The sequence below is a fragment of the Rhineura floridana genome, chromosome 4 (genome assembly GCF_030035675.1).
Source record: "Rhineura floridana isolate rRhiFlo1 chromosome 4, rRhiFlo1.hap2, whole genome shotgun sequence".
NCBI classification, from domain to species: domain Eukaryota; kingdom Metazoa; phylum Chordata; class Lepidosauria; order Squamata; family Rhineuridae; genus Rhineura; species Rhineura floridana.
Window position 1 is genome coordinate 21,664,747 of NC_084483.1, and position 15,977 is coordinate 21,680,723.

Below are 15,977 nucleotides of genomic sequence, written 5' to 3' on the forward strand. Positions count from 1 at the left end.
ATGACACAGGATAAACGAGAGAAGCTTGGTGTCAAAACAAATTATAGTTCAGCAAAGTCAAAAACCTGTGACCAAAGGGCCAAAAAGAAACGTTCTGCCACTCTGTTGTAAGTATAGTGTCATTACATCCAAGCTGAGGACAGGGATGGATCACTAGTTACTGGAGTTCTGTTTCCTTTGGCCACAGCAATCAGTTGTGGTGCTGCATCTAACTCAAGAACACTGTCTGAAGCCTGAAGCTCTTTCTTTTGCCTCTGATAACTGCCATTCATATTATCTTACCCTGAAGGATGCACTGTTGTAATTAGGGCTTCATATTACTATTTATTATTATATTAAAATATTATATTAAAACATTTTTAAAACTTTCAAATCAACTAAAAAGGTGCCCCCCAATTAATTGGGCAGCATATATATATAATTTTTGTAACAAATGCTTGTAAAAACTATATAAAAAACAAAGGCAGCCATGTTTGTCCATAAGAAAAAAAAACCCTCCAAAATCCACTGTTGGGCAATAACTTTATTAGGATCAACCAAAATGTCACAAAATCGAACCATTAATCAAGCAAGATGTTACATGAGGTGGAGGGAATGGAGGAAATATACCCCACCACCACCATCAAAACTACAAAAATGAGACTGGATGTTGGAGCCATGAGGCCTGCAGATTTTAAGTATCTTCTTAAATAAGAACTGCAGATTGCTAGTATAATCTTAAAAGGCATTGTTCCTTCTCTCAAGGCCAAACTACAGTGAATATTTTTAGGGGTTACATTTGTTGTGTAAATTTGTATAAACGTTGGCAGAGATTGTCAACGGTCCGAGATGCTGTGTGCCAGTGTGTGTGTTTATGTAAGTAGCAGGCTTTTACCCTGCATTGAGATCACTGAGACTTAAGACTTAGTAAAATAAGAAAAGCTACTTTATTTAAATAAATTTAAAGAAATACATAGGCATATCTAGTTCTAACTAACTAAGTTAGAGGTGCAACACCCAGGTTTGGGAGTTGCCCTCATGGCTCAGGAGCGAGAGAGAGCAGAGACAAAGGTGTCTCCTCTCTCTCTCGGACAGTTGAAGGAGAAGGGGCAGATAAGCTTCCCTAAGCATATCATCCTAACGACGGAAGGAAGTCAGTCAGAGTATCTCAGGTAAAGATAGTCAAGCCTAACCATCTGGAGGACCCTAACATAAACAAAAGAACAAAACAGGAGTTTCTCTTGCCCCACTTCCAACAACATCTAAGTCAGCTCAACTCAAACGGTTAAAATCCTGTCATTGAAAACCTTAATACAGATTTTATTTTGTTGTTTTTATTCTATACAGATTTTAACTTTCATTTTACTGTACATTATCTTATACCTGTATTTTATATATTCTGTATGGGTCTTTGACCGCAATAAACATTCTGATTCTGATTCTAAGTCATACTTAGAGGAGACCTACTGAAATAAATTGGCATGACTAACGTAGGACCACAGATGTCAGTGAGTCTACTCTGAGTATTATTAAGTTGGATACAATAATAGAATTGCAAATAGTCATCACAGGAGGCCCAGTTAGGAGGAGGACAGAGGCATAATGCTTTTCTCCCATGATCATGGCAACAATCCCCCCACCCTTGAAAGAGCTGTTAGTATTTGCATCCGCAGGAGAGAAGCTCTTAACAGGTTTGGGGGATTTTTATTGGGCTGTGACAGGAGGAAAGAACATAAGAAGAGCCCTGCTGGATTAGGCTAATGGCCCTCCTAGTCAAGCATCCTGTTCTCACAGTAGCCAACACATGCCTACAGGAAGCCTGTGCGTAGGACCTGAGTGCAAAAGCACTCTCCACACTTGCAGCTCCCAGAAACTGGTATTGAGAGGCACAATGCCTCCAACAGGGGAGATGGAACATAGTCATTGTGGCTACTAACCATTAATAGTCTTATCCTCCAGAAATTTGTCTAATCATTGTTTAAAGCCATCCATGTTGGATGGTTATGTTCTACTGCCGCTGTAGGGGTCTCCTGTGTAAAAATTTCAGGTACTGGTTTTGACCTATGAAGGTCATTCAGCATCAAATGCACACTCCTAACAAATGATTGCAATCCAGGGTCCATTTGTCATCTCTCAAATTGGTTGTGAATGTCTTTTTGCATGCCTCAAGTATAAACTAGAAGTGTGCATTGGCTCTGTGTGCATCCCAAATTAAGAGGTGAATAATCTCAAACTGGATCAGGGATTCCCTAAAGTCTCTCTCGAGTCTCTCTGTGGACCCAGGTGTCCAACAAACACTGCACTTTGTCATTTAAAATAAAAGAGCCACTGCATTTTTTAAAAAGCAAAACCAAATTGACTGTTTGCCTGTCAACATCCAACCATCGCACTCCTCTCCTTCCTCCTGCATACCTTTCCATCCCTCCATCCTCCTGTCACCCACCAGCCTGCTTCTCCCTCCCCTTCCCCCCCATTGCTGTTCCCACTCTCTCACACAGCACCATTAGGGGGAGAATTAGCAGGAATAGACAAGCTGATCAGTTTCAGACACATTTTCCCTCCATTTCCCTAGTCAATTTTAATCAGCAAGTACAGAGCTGCCCCTAGGCACCAGGAAGTGGGGCAGTTGCCCTGGGCCCCGCGCTTGGCAATCTGCATATAAAAGCAGCAGCCGCATCCTCCTCACGGCAGCAGTAGCGAGCTGAGGGGAGCGTAGAAACGAGCCAGGAGGAAGAGGTGCAGTGGCCGCTAAGCAAGTCTACAAGAAAGGCTGCAAAAAAGGGAGCCGCAGACGAAAAATACAAAGCCGCCGCAGCCGTCAACAAAGGCTGCAAAAAAGGGAGCCGCAGCCACAAGCTCCTAGCAGCCGAAATACAAAGCCTCCGCCGCTGCCTGGAGGAAAGGATATATATAGAGAGAAAGAATGTGGGGGCCCCCCAACTATGCTTTTGCCCCAGTCCCCGCACATGCTAAGGGAGGGCCTGAGGAAGTAGGCTGATCAGTTTAATTTATGTTTGATGTTGTGTTGGGGAAAACCATGGAAAGTCTCAGGTTTCAGGGTCAGTCCACAAAGATAGTGGACCTGAGAATTAGTAGGGAGTCCATGCCAATTCTGATTTCATCGAAATCCTCGCCCATCCCTAACTGGCATCCTTCCCAATTGTTTTTTACTTCCTAACAAATAATTTAAAAGCAATCCTTCTACTGTTATTCTTTTCTTTTCTCCATGTTATGTTAGTTTGATTGTTATAATTTGCAAACTTTAGGACATCTCAGTATAGGGTCATACCACTTTCCTTCTTCCTCAGTTCAGTTTAGGGCTCTTTTTGTGATTTATGTGTTCCTTTTTATTCTAATCCCTTTCTATTTTCCAAAAACAACTTCTACTTTAATTACTTATTTTCCATGCTGTTGGTTTGATCTTTCCTTAGATTTGTGGAGAGCTACAATGTTTGCAGGTTTCATGCACCTGTGTGAAACAACTACAATGTTACAGTATTGCTGTTTTGGTTTCCCAAAGCAAGTCAAGGGAAGGACCAAAGCTTCGGTTTTCCCAAAATTGCTTCAGATTTGGAGTCCAAAGTGAGGCCTCCCATGAAGCGATCTAAAGCAAATAGGGGCCTGTTCCAAAGTGCTAAAGCAGGCCCTGAAGCTCGCAAGCTCTACTAGAAGGTCTCCTTTGCATGCAAACTTTATTGACTTCCGTGAAAAGGAAAAAATATATAGCCACTTTACATTCCAATAGTCAACTGAGGGGGAGACAAGAACTTCAGTTTAAACAGATCTTATTCAGACCTAAATAACAACTCGAATCAGAAAAGCACAGAGCAGATCTGAAACAGATAAGATTGTTTCCCAATCTACAGATACAAGGTGAATCTTGTGGCTGGCTGGTGCACACTGCTAGTAAAATCAACCAGGACAGTGTCTCTGAAACTGTGGTCCAAGGACCACCAGTGATCCTCAGCAGCCTAGCCTCTGGTTGGGCAGTAGCACCTTCCTGCATGTGCAGTGCACAAGCATGTGTGAGAACAGGAGCTGGTTGCAGGGAGGACAGGGAAGAAAGTGGACAGTTTGGCTGACTGAGTGTGAGGGAAGAAAAAGAAGTGGGCAGAATGAGGCAAAACGGATGGACAGGCTGAGGAGAGAAAAAGGAGAAATGCCCCTTGACTTCTCTCACATCTCCAATCCTCTTTCCTTCCCGCACTGTCTCCTGCCAAGCCAGGAAGCCTCTCCATCATTTAAGGGGAAACAGCCAGAGGGGACAAAGAAGGGAATTTGAAAGAGATAAAAATGTCATATTTTAAAAAGTAATACTACTAATAAATTGGGAACAGAAAGGAGAGTGGGGGGAGCTGTTATAGGAGGCAGAATGTAAAAAGGGCTGGGAGGAGCAATAAAAATGGCAGCTGCGGGCAGGTAATAGTTAAGTGTGACAGGGGAATGGGAGTAGGAACACAGGAAGCTGCTTTATACTGAGTCAGACTGTTAGCTCAGTATTGTCTACAATGACTGGAAATGGCTTTCCAGGGTTTCAGACAGCAACCTTTTACCAGTCCTACTTGGCGATGCAGAGATTGAACCTGGGAATTTCTGCATGCAAAGCAGATGCTCTACCATTGAACTAGGGGTAGAAATGACAGTTGAGGAGTAAAAATACTTTAAGAAACTGGAGGGGGGGAATATAAAATAAAAAGTCTTCTCTAGGGCAACTGGATCAGGAAATTATCCCTAAAATAGGGAAGCTGAGACTCAATACCTCCAGAGCCAATGTCAATACTTAGCCTGAACAATGGAACTCCCTGCCACATTGGCTTTTTAATGATTCTCCAAACACAAATTAGATATCAATAGAAAATGTCATTAATTGGCAGCTGATTTCACCAATCGCTATCTCCATCCACTGCCATTTTATTATAACTGCTCCTTGCACCACCATTGTGACTGATGAGCTTTAGACATTTTTAGTTCTCTCAAATGAACCCTAAGGATAGGACCTTTGGAAACCCCAAACGAGGCCACCTAGAGAATAGCATTATTGGTATTTGAATGAAAATGTGAAATTCCTTAACCTAGGAGATTTACTGCCGGGCTGAGCAACATGTGGCCCTTCTGATGTTGGTGTGCTCCAACGCCCCTCAGCCCCAGCCAGCATGGCCAAAGGTCAGGAATGATGAGAGACACTGTCCAACAACATCTGCAAGGCCACAAGGTCACCTTCTCTCATTTACCCAATCTACAGAATAGTTACTACACCAGGCTGTGTGACGAAAGCAATTAATCACGTTAAACTAGGCCACGAGCATCATTCTGTGGGAATCTGATGGTAATGGGAAACACGGCGGTAGCAAATCTTTTTTATTCTGGAAGGCATTTTATAATTGATTTCTGATGTTTTGTTTTTGTGGGTTTAACATTGCTGTGTTTTGTATTTTCACATTTTATATTTGATATTTTAAAATTGTTTTTAAATTGTTACATTTTTATTTGGGGGAAAAACTCATTTGAAAAGTGGGATATAAAGACTTAAATAAATAACATTTCTTGCAGGAGTCTTTTGAATACGGAAGATGACCTCTCTAATATCCAGTGGGGTTCAGTGCCTGTAGATGTACAGGACTGGTTGACTGTTACCTTCGCAAGGACGAAAGAGGCATACAGTATTAAACCTGAGGAACAGGCAAGCATTCGAACTATTTCGTATGCAGTCCAGGCTGATATTTTGGTTAAAAGGTGAGCATGGATTATATAACAAATGACAAGCCTATCAGTATCATTTGGTTTAAATTCTGTAGCTAATGACTGATAAAATTAAAGGTGAATCTAACCCTACATCTTTGAGAAATTTTACATCAAGAATCTCAATTTGCTACCAATCTCCATACACTTAAGTCCAATAGAAGACCATAAACATGGAGAGACAGTGGGGCCCAAGTCCTTTGGGATTCCCGAGAGTGGCAGTGCCTCCCAGGTGCTGAGCAGCATCAGCAAGCTCACAAAATAATCGGTCCAGGGACTAAGCCTTTCTCTGCATCCTCCTGGCTTGAGCAGTAGCACAACCAGGGGCTCCTGAACAGGGTTGTGCGGAGAGAAGTACTGCTTTATACCATTAAACAATGATGTATATGTTGCAGAGAAGCAAACAGCTCCTGAGTGAGCTTTGTGTGTTTGAATACTTGCTAAATATTACACCTTCCTTGGAATTAGTCAGACTGAGACTTTAAGCTTCAAAATAAGAACTACTTTATTCTGGAAGTACATCTTGATAGGAGAGAGTTCTGCATCTAGCTAACTAGCTAAGTTGGAGATGCAAACACTAAGCCTGGTGTTTGCCCTCATGCGGTGAGGAGAGAGACAGACAAAGAGAAGATGTCTTCTCAAGAAAGAGAGAATGAAGAAGGAACTGGAAGATGTGGTCAGCATAATAATAATAATAATAATAATAAACTTTATTTCTACCCCGCCCTTTTTCCAATAGGACTCAGAGCGGCTTACAACTAAAAACAACACCATTAAAACATACAGAAATATACAATTAAAATAGAATTAAACTATGAGAAAAATTAAAAACCATAAAACATACGTTAAAAACAGCAGACAACTTAAAATAATAAAATCATATACTGTAGTCACCAATCGTATGACATTTAATCTTGGTCGTTCTCTATCCCAAATGCCCGTTGAAATAAAACAGTCTTTACTTGTCACCGGAAAGACGGCAAGGAGGGAGCTAATTGCACCTCACTCGGTAGGGAGTTCCATAGCCTAGGGGCAGCCACCAAAAAGGCCCTATCTCATGTCTGCGTCATATGTACTTGCAAAGGTGTGGGGAGCACAAGAAGGGCCTCACCTGAAGATCTCAAATCCCGGACAGGTTCATGTAGGGAGATACGATCTGTCAAATAGCCTGGACCTGAGCCGTATAGGGCTTTGTAGGTCAAAACCAGCACTTTGAATTGTGACCGGAAACAAATTGGCAGCCAGTGGAGCTGTTGTAACAGAGGAGTTGTATGGTCCCTGTAACCAGCCCCGGTTAACACTCTGGCTGCAGCTCTTTGTACCAATTTAAGTTTCCGAACAGTCTTCAAAGGCAGCCCCACGTAGAGTGCGTTACAGTAGTCTAAGCGGGATGTAACCAAGGCATGCATCACCCTAGTCAGATCAGGCAGCTCCAGGAATGGGCGCAGCTGGCCACCAGTTTTAATTGGGCAAAGGCGCTCCTGGATACAGCAGTAATCTGGGCCTCCAAATTCAAAGCTGAGTCCAAGAGTACACCCAAACTGCGAACCTGAGACTTCAGGGGGAGTGCAACCCAGCACGGGTTGAATCCCTATTCCCTGATCTGCCCTCCGACTGACCAGGACTACCTCTGTTTTATCAGGATTTAACCTCAACTTGTTTGCCCTCATCCAGTCCATCACTGATGCCAGACACTGATTTAGGACCTGTACGGCTTCCTTGGCTTCATGTGGAAAAGAGAAATAGAGTTGAGCGTCATCGGCATACTGATGGCACCAAACCCCAAAACCCCGGACAACCTCTCCCAGCAGTTTCATGTAGATGTTAAATAACATGGGGGACAAAACTGAACCCTGAGGGACCCCATAGGTCAATGGCCAGGGGGTCGAGCAGGAGTCCCTCAGTACCACCTTCTGGGTTCAGTCCTCCAGGAAGGACTGGAGCCACTGTAACACAGTGCTCCCAAGTCCCATCTCAGCAAGGCGGCCCAGAAGGATACCATGATCGATGGTATCAAAAGCCGCTGAGAGGTCCAGTAGAACCAACAGAGACACACTCTCCCTGTCCAGTTCTCTGCATAGGTCATCCACCAAGGCGACCAAAGCCATCTCTGTCCCATAGCCAGGCCTGAAACCAGATTGAAATGGATCCAGATAATCCATATCATCCAGGAATCTCTGGAGTTGGGCGACCACCACACGCCCTATTATCTTGCTTAAAAATGGAATATTGGAGACTGGCCGGTAGTTGCCTAGTAAAGAGGGATCCAGGGAGGGCTTTTTCAGCAGTGGTCTTATAACTGCCTCCTTTAAGCATGATGGAATTCTGCCTTGTTGTAGAGAGGCATTAACTACTCCCCTGACCCAATCGACCAGTCCCCCTCTGGTACTTCTAATAAGCCAGGAAGGGCAAGGGTCCAGTACACAAGTGGTGGCATGCGCCGCTCCAAGGATCTTGTCCACATCCTCGGGCAGAACAAGTTGAAAAGAATCCATTTTAATTGGACAAACAGGCATCAAAATTACATCCTCAGAGACTGTATCAATTTTAGCATCCAAGTCAGAGTGAATCTGAGTGACTTTGTCTGCAAAGTGCCGTGCAAATTCTTGACAGCGGTCTGCTGAGTGGTCAGAATTACCCTCACGGGGGCTGGAACTTAAAAGCCCCCTAACCACTCGAAACAGTTCCGCTGGACGGCTCCCAGCAGACGCAATGGAGGCCAAGAAGAAAGATTTCTTCTTAGCCCATACTGCCTTGGAGTATGCCTTCAAATAGGCTGTAGCCCGAGATCGATCAGCTTCGCTCCGAGTCTTCCGCCAACGTTGCTCTAGTCCCCGTTTGACACGTTTCATCACCACCAGCTCCTTGGAAAACCATGGGGCCGGTTTGGCTCCACTCCGAAAGAGGGTACGCTCGGGAGCAATCGTGTCCACCGCCCTGGCCATTTCTCTATTCCAGAGGTCAACCAGGGTTTCAACAGGATTGCCTGCCAAGGTGACAGGAAAATCTCCAAGAGCCGTCAGGAAACCATCTGGATCCATCAGCCTCCTGGGACGGACCATTCTAATCGGTCCCCCACCCCTGCAGAGGTTCTGAGTCCCAGTGAATCTAAACCCAACCAGGTAGTGATCTGTCCATGACAACGGAACCACAGTGAGTTCTTCCACACCAAGATCACCGTCATCCTGACAAACACAGAAAACAAGGTCGAGGGTGTGACCAGCAACATGAGTGGGGCCAGATACTACTTGGGACAGACCCATGGTTGTCATGGAGGCCATGAAGTCCTGAGCCACTCCCAACAGAGCAGTCTCAGCATGGATGTTGAAGTCACCCAGTACCACAAGCCGAGGGGACTCCAACACCAACCCTGAGACTACCCCGGCTAGCTCAGGTAGGGAGACTGTGGAGCAGCGGGGTGGGCGGTACACCAACAGAATCCCTATTCTGTCCTGGCCACCTAACTTCAAGTACACACACTCGAACCCTGAGAACTGTGGGAGAGGGCACCTGGTCAGGGGGATGGTGTCACGATAGACCACTGCGACCCCACCTCCCTGTCCCCCAGGTCTCGGCTGCTGCTGTACTGAAAAACCAGGTGGACAAAGCTGGGAGAGATTAACACAGGCCAGGTCAGCATGCTCATCGAGGACCAAATCCTGGATGAGCATCGATTTTCCGTTCACCGATTTGGCATTCAACAGCAGCAGTTTTAACCCGGGGTCACTGTCACTGAGACCATCCAGGTTGTTTGAGCGGGAGGACAGCTTGGGGGTTATCAACAATCGGTTACACTCTACCCTCCCTTGATAGTATGGCTGTCTCCCTACTTCGTATCTCCCCCTGCCTTCAACAACATTAATGGCAGCCCCTTGGATTCCCTCCTTTACCCCATGGATCCCCTCCTTTACCCACTTATCCACAAACTTAAATGACCATCTTACACTAGGGGAGCGGGGCAGAGGCAGTCAGGGAGAAGGAAAGGTATGTGTCAGCCTACAAATATTAGGGGAGAATAAGGCAAAAGGAGCACACAATCCTGACCCCTGTTTTGCCAATTCAATAACCCCACCGGAATCTGAGACATCCTCCCTCCCGGCGTCATTAGGTAGAGAGAGCCGACGCCTAATTGCCCCTGCTTCTGTCGTGCCCGGTTGAAGAGGCGCCCCAGCCTAAGAATAACAGTTTACATAGGAAGGGTTAGCAGATCAAAGGATAGGTTAAAGGAGGTCTCCTCTCTATCTACACTTTTAACCCCATGCAGACCCAACCCACCAGTTCGAATTGAACTGCATATTACAACAGTATATGAGGAAATCAGGACAGATTTTTCAAACCACTGAAATGCTGGCGTCGGAAACTACACCTGATCAAAAGTTCTCATCCCTGCCCAGCAAAGCGAACCAAAACATTTGCCAGAGTACTTGGTATCATTGTTGGGCTGTGGACAGCTCTTGAATAGAGTATTTCAAATATGTATGTTACCATCCAGGACTGTGGGCTTGATCCTGAGCTGGGTAAAAGCACAAGAAGCAAAGTTCAACACTAAGCAAGTAAAGAGAGAGAGAGAGAGATTATGTTATATTGTCTGAAAGTGGACCAGGAGGAAGAAATTTTCAACCTTTTGCATCATAAAAGTTAAATTAATTTATGTAAGCAAACCCATGTAAGACCTAGACCAGTGGTTCCCAACCTGGGGGCTGGGACCCCCAGGGGGGCCACGAAGTAATCCAGAGGGGGCCTTGAATAGTAAAGAAATGAATTATTTATTAATTTTTTTAAAAAAGTCTTCACTCCTTCTACACTGTCTGCTTTCCACTGACGCTGCAGATGACACCCCTTTGCTCCATATGAGAGGGGAGGCCTTTTGCTGAAGTGCCAGAGCGTCTTTCAGGCCCACTAAGGGCAGGCATCTGCCTATTAAATACATGGCAGATGTCAAAGGAGGCTGAGGGTGGAGCTACCAGGAAGAAGAGGGGATTACTATCACTGATTCCTGTCTCCTTGCACTGCCGCTACTGGCAACGCCCTTGCTTAGAATGAGAGGAGAGGGGTTTTTGTGAAGCAAAAAGAAGCAAGGCTGCAAAGAAAGGCTGCTTTCCGTCTTCCTTCCTGGTGGCCAGCCTGCCTTTCTGGGGGGAGGGGGTCACAATTTTTTTCCAGCTTATAAAGGGGGTCCCGTGCTCATAAAGGTTGGGAACCACTGACCTAGACTATATCCATAGCTCCACAAACTATCCCCATGCCCTGCCCTTCCCCCTTCCCGCCTCACCTTCCTCCACTCTTTTTCCTCACAGGAATGTCTCCTTAACTATGATTCACTAATGGGCAAAAAAACCTTGCAGGTTAAGAATGTACCTAGATATTTCTGTCAACAGATAGTTCTATCAAACTTGAAAAGGAGGGAAATTGGGCAGCTATAGTGAATGCACCAGCGGAGCAGGAATGTTACCAAATTCTTCCAAGCTACACAGGAAGTGGATTGGACTGTGTGAAAGACCAACCCAAATTGTGTTTGCATTTTGACACATTTGTAGGGCAGTCCAATATCTCAGAAAGGAGGTCAGGTCCCCTCCTCCCCTGGTGCATTCACGATAGGTGCCCAATTTCCCTGCTTGTTCAAGTTTGATAGAAATATCTGTTGGCTATAATATGTCCTTAAACCGCAAGAGTTTCTTTGCCTATTAGTGAATTGCTCTGCTTTTTAATCTGGGAGGTAAGAAAGGGGATCCTGTACAAGTTTGCTGAGAATGGATCAATCATTTGCATGCTTATTGAGTTCAATGGGATTTTCTCCTCTGTAATCATATTTAGGATAGGTGAAACTGACCATGGGGGGATGGGGAGGGGAGGAGGAGGGAGAGGAGGAGGAAGGGCAGGGGTAGGGGGAGAAGGGAGAGGAGGAAGGACAGAGGGGAGAAGGGGGAGGGGAGCAGGGGGGAGGGGGAGGGGAAAAGGGCAGGTTTGATCATTTGCATGCTTATTGAGTTCAGTGGGATTTACTCCCATCCAATCATGCTTAGAATAGGTAAAACTGACCATGGAGGAGGAGGGGAGGGGACAGGAGAGGGAAGGAGGAAGGAGATTGGAAGGGGATGTGGAGGAAGGTGCGAAGGAAGGGGGAGGGAAAGGGCAAAAGGGGATGGGAGGGGGGAGCAGGTTTGATCATTTGCATGTTTATTGAGTTTAACTGGATTCACTCCTGTGCAATCATGCTTAGAATAGGTAAAACTGATCATTGAAGCAAAGCATCTTCAAAGATGTGTGGAGTGGAGCCGTATTGTTCTAATTTTTTCGTATTATCAGCGGATTGGATTAGTAGGGATTTACAGGGGGGAAATGTATGATATCTTCTGTTTGCCAGTAACATCACATGAACTATGAGAATTAAAAGGGGATGCAAGTAGCACAAATGCACACTAAATCGCTGTGTAGATAAGCCCTGTTTTTCTGCTGAGGCCTTACCTTAGTCCCAACAAAATAAGCCTCCACTCAGGATACTGAAGTTTTGTAGGAGATGTAGTAGATTGCTTTCCTCAGCAGCTTGGGGGTTTAGTAGTTACGTTTTGTTTGTTTGTTTTAAAGATTGTTTTTCTTTTACTTTAGAATTATACCTTTAAAAAAAATTATTTTGTATTGTTCTACCATGGTAGTTATAGTTTGGACGAGGAGGCAATGCTTGGTTGATAAATTGTAGCATGATAATATAAGCACCCCTCAAACCCCAAAATCAATAAGGGATTTTTTTCACCCCGAATGTGATTTTATAGAGAAAGGTAAAGAAGGGGAAGGAAATGATTATGGTATTATACATAACAATGGGTCTTCTGTTTCCGACTTTGAGGAGACTGATGTGGGAGATCATGACTTAAATGCATTGGATGAGACTAATTATAGTCCCCATATCCCTTTTAGGGGACCATTATCTCCTGACTTCTGCGTTTGCTGAAAATATATTTAATGAAATAACCTTGCTTAAACAAATAGTGTTGACTCCAAGCTACAACTTCTGTGCTGTGTGTCCTGATATAATTAAATTGTTCCTCCAGGAAATCTTCTAAGCACAGATGAGAGAGCCCATTATTACTGGAGAGCTTCATGATAATCCTGAAGATCCTTTAAATTCTCCAGTGCAAAGGGAAATTAATTTTCATTTTGCAAAAATTCTTACAGATGTGTCATCTTTCTTGGATGTTCCAAGGGTGAACATCCATACTGGACAGTGAAGAACCCACAAGGTTACTTTATTAGGAAGCAAGCATTATTGTGTGACTGATATAATCTATCTGGAGTTTTACTGGAGTCGGGAGAAGTTAAGCTGCTTAACATGCATTATTCAAATGGCTCAAACGGAAGTGTTGAATTGGGATTGAGGAATCCCAATACATGCATGAAGGTTTGGAAGACATGGCAGTATTCAAAGTCCCATAAATTGTTGTTGGAAATGGGGTCTATTCTGTCTAAACCCCTTTTACCCACTATTTATCCCACAAGGAAACCAGTAAATTTAGAGCAAACCTTCCCTGTTGAACTCAAGGAGGATACTAGAATTATTCACCAGTAGGCCTTCAGGAGGGGTAGGGGGAATTCCCCTCTGACTTTCCTAATAACATCCCAGTTCAAAACCCTTGCATGTCTATTACAAGATCTATTACTCCTCTTCAGGGACAAAAAAAATCGTAAAAATAAACTGTCACATTCTCAACAAAAGGGGAAAAGAAACCCTCATGAGAGTTTGAAATCAAGTATCTTGAAACCCATTCTATAAAGGAAGATAAGGTATAGGTTTTGAAATTCAGATGAAAAGAATAAGGAGAGTATCCACAAGGATGCCTCTTTATCTAATTATTTGTGTCTACTTAGGTTTGTAAGACAACTCCTAACTGTATGCTGCACAGTATTTGGATTGTATATCGTTTTGTGATTTATTTCTTGCATTGTTTTTTGAGTTTTGCTTCGTATATCGTTTTGATTTTTCCTTTTGTATTGTGATCTTTATTTTGCATATGTTTTTGAGTTTTTTCTTTTTTGTATGTCGTTTGAGTTTCATTCTGAAAAAAGCAACTAATAAATATAAATACAAATAAAATGTACCTACTTACCTGGGTGCTTCCCAACAAATAGTACCGGCTCTTGGCATTTCTGGCTAATGTAACTGATGTTTCCTTGCTGTTTTAGCAGTATGGTTTAATTGTATTTTGCTAGCCACTTTGGTTTTTCTTTTCAAATGAAAGGTGGTGTATAAATTATTCTGATAATGAGCGAGAAAGCACCCTTTTGTTATTATCTATAGATCAGGCAGTTTCAAACTATACTACAACAGAATGTCCTAAAACCAATTTTGAAAATGTAGTGTAACCTAAACAATACTGGCTTGTATCCAGTGGTGTGCTAGTAAATGTTTAACAACCGGCTCTCCGAAAAAAAAGTATGCATATATATATGTACATACGTTTATCATAAATTTTACTGATATAAAGGATGTGTAGCACACAATTTACAAATAATAATAAAATATACAATACAAGAAAGAGACTACATGAGTGAAGAGAATGTGTGGTACACAATTACAGTGTGTGCACATGACAGCAAATGCTCAGTGGAAACTTTGGCCATGACACCACAGGCAGGCAGCCCTCAGAAGGCTGGCCAACCTAGAAAGCTGCCCTCAGACTGAAAATGTTAGGCCACTATTGCTTTAAATGAGTATAAGAAAAGCCCTGCTGGATGTCACCACAGGCAAATTTAGTCCAGCAATCTAGTCCAGTAGGGCAACCAGACGCCCTGGGAAGCCCACAACAGAACATGAGCACATGTATCAGAATATACATATGCATACAACACCACACATAACTTCAGTTCCACCACGTCTTTCATTTGTATTATTTATATATTTATTTATTACATTTATATACCATCCCATAGCCGAAGCTCTCTGGGCAGTTTACAGCAATTAAAAACAATAAAAACAAATATGCAAATTTTAAAACAAAAAATACAATTTAAAAACACAATTTGAAAAAAATAATTTAAAAACAATTTAAAACACATGCTAAAATTTTTCAGATTCTATTACATAAGTGCTGTTCTTTAACTCAGTACACGCACACGCAATTTGACCTTATCTATTTTAGTCTGCTTAGGTAAAAACAGCAAAGAGCCTTGTGGCACCTTGAAGATGGACAAATATATCATGGCATAAGCTTTCATAAACTGCAGCTCATTTGATGATATGCATCAGAGGAAGTGGACTGTAGTCCACAAATGCTTGTCTGGAATTGATTTACTTGATTTAAAAACTGGACAAATTATTTTGCTTGCTTTTAGTTATAGGATTATATTATGGCAACCCGTCCGGGGACCTTATAGAAGAGGGCAGGTAAGCAATCTTAATGAATAAATCAATGCCACAACATGTTTCTTAGATACGTCTGGTACTGTGGTGCACGTAACCTGATACCATAACAAATTAGTTCCATCTTTAAAGTGCTACAAACCTCTCCATTTTGTTCATCTTTAAGGTAGCACAACACAAAACCCTTTTATTTTATGGACTACTCATTGTTCCAGGAGCCCCCTCATTTTTTCACACAGATTCTTCTCACCCCTGCCAAGGACAGACCATCTCATTCTCTCCAAGCATGCAGCTTCATGATATCCTCCTTCCTCCCCCCCAACCCTTGCCCTTTCATCTGAGCCATTGTCACCACTGAGCGCCAGTCCAAAGGAAACACAGAGCCCCCTTCTTGGAACCATCCCTGCACCACCACCACTCGGCTGGATCTGCCATCGCCCTGACCTGTCCTCACCACCTGGCTGGATCTGCCATCACCCTGACCACAAACTCAGCAGCAACAGAAAGTGACCTCTGGCTGCTGTGGCGGTGCTCCCTATTGGCTAAGTGCGCCACCGCCACTGCTTCTAATTGGCTCAACAGCCCCATGACTTCCATCCCAGGTCTCCCTTGTTGTGGTGAAGGGTCAGGTGGAAGCGCAGGCAGGTGCTCTGTAGACCATGGCACGCTCTCCATCAGGGAGGTTCTGACTGCGCTGGTGCGCGAGCCAGGCTTCAGCTGCCTGTATAGTTATTTACTATTTATATAAAGTGCTGTGAATGGTTCAGAGTGCCTCCTGGATATATCCCTGCCAAGAGGTTCAGAAACAGGTCTGAGAAATGAATAAGAGTAAGAAGATTCTCTACCCTTTCTGTCTACCCTGTGAGCTGCTATAAACTCACTTTGACAGCCAACCCAATCCCAC

General features: G+C 43.6%; 1 protein-coding gene across 1 annotated transcript in view; it reads left to right on the forward strand.

Moving 5' to 3' along the window:
• Positions 1–15,977, forward strand: part of LOC133384121 (dual specificity calcium/calmodulin-dependent 3',5'-cyclic nucleotide phosphodiesterase 1A-like) — a 117,706-nt gene continuing 101,729 nt past the window's right edge. Inside the window, exons 1-2 of the mRNA XM_061626049.1 lie at positions 1–107; positions 5,530–5,712. Coding sequence (XP_061482033.1) covers positions 1–107; positions 5,530–5,712 — 290 coding nt within the window. The remainder of the gene's footprint in view (positions 108–5,529; positions 5,713–15,977) is intronic.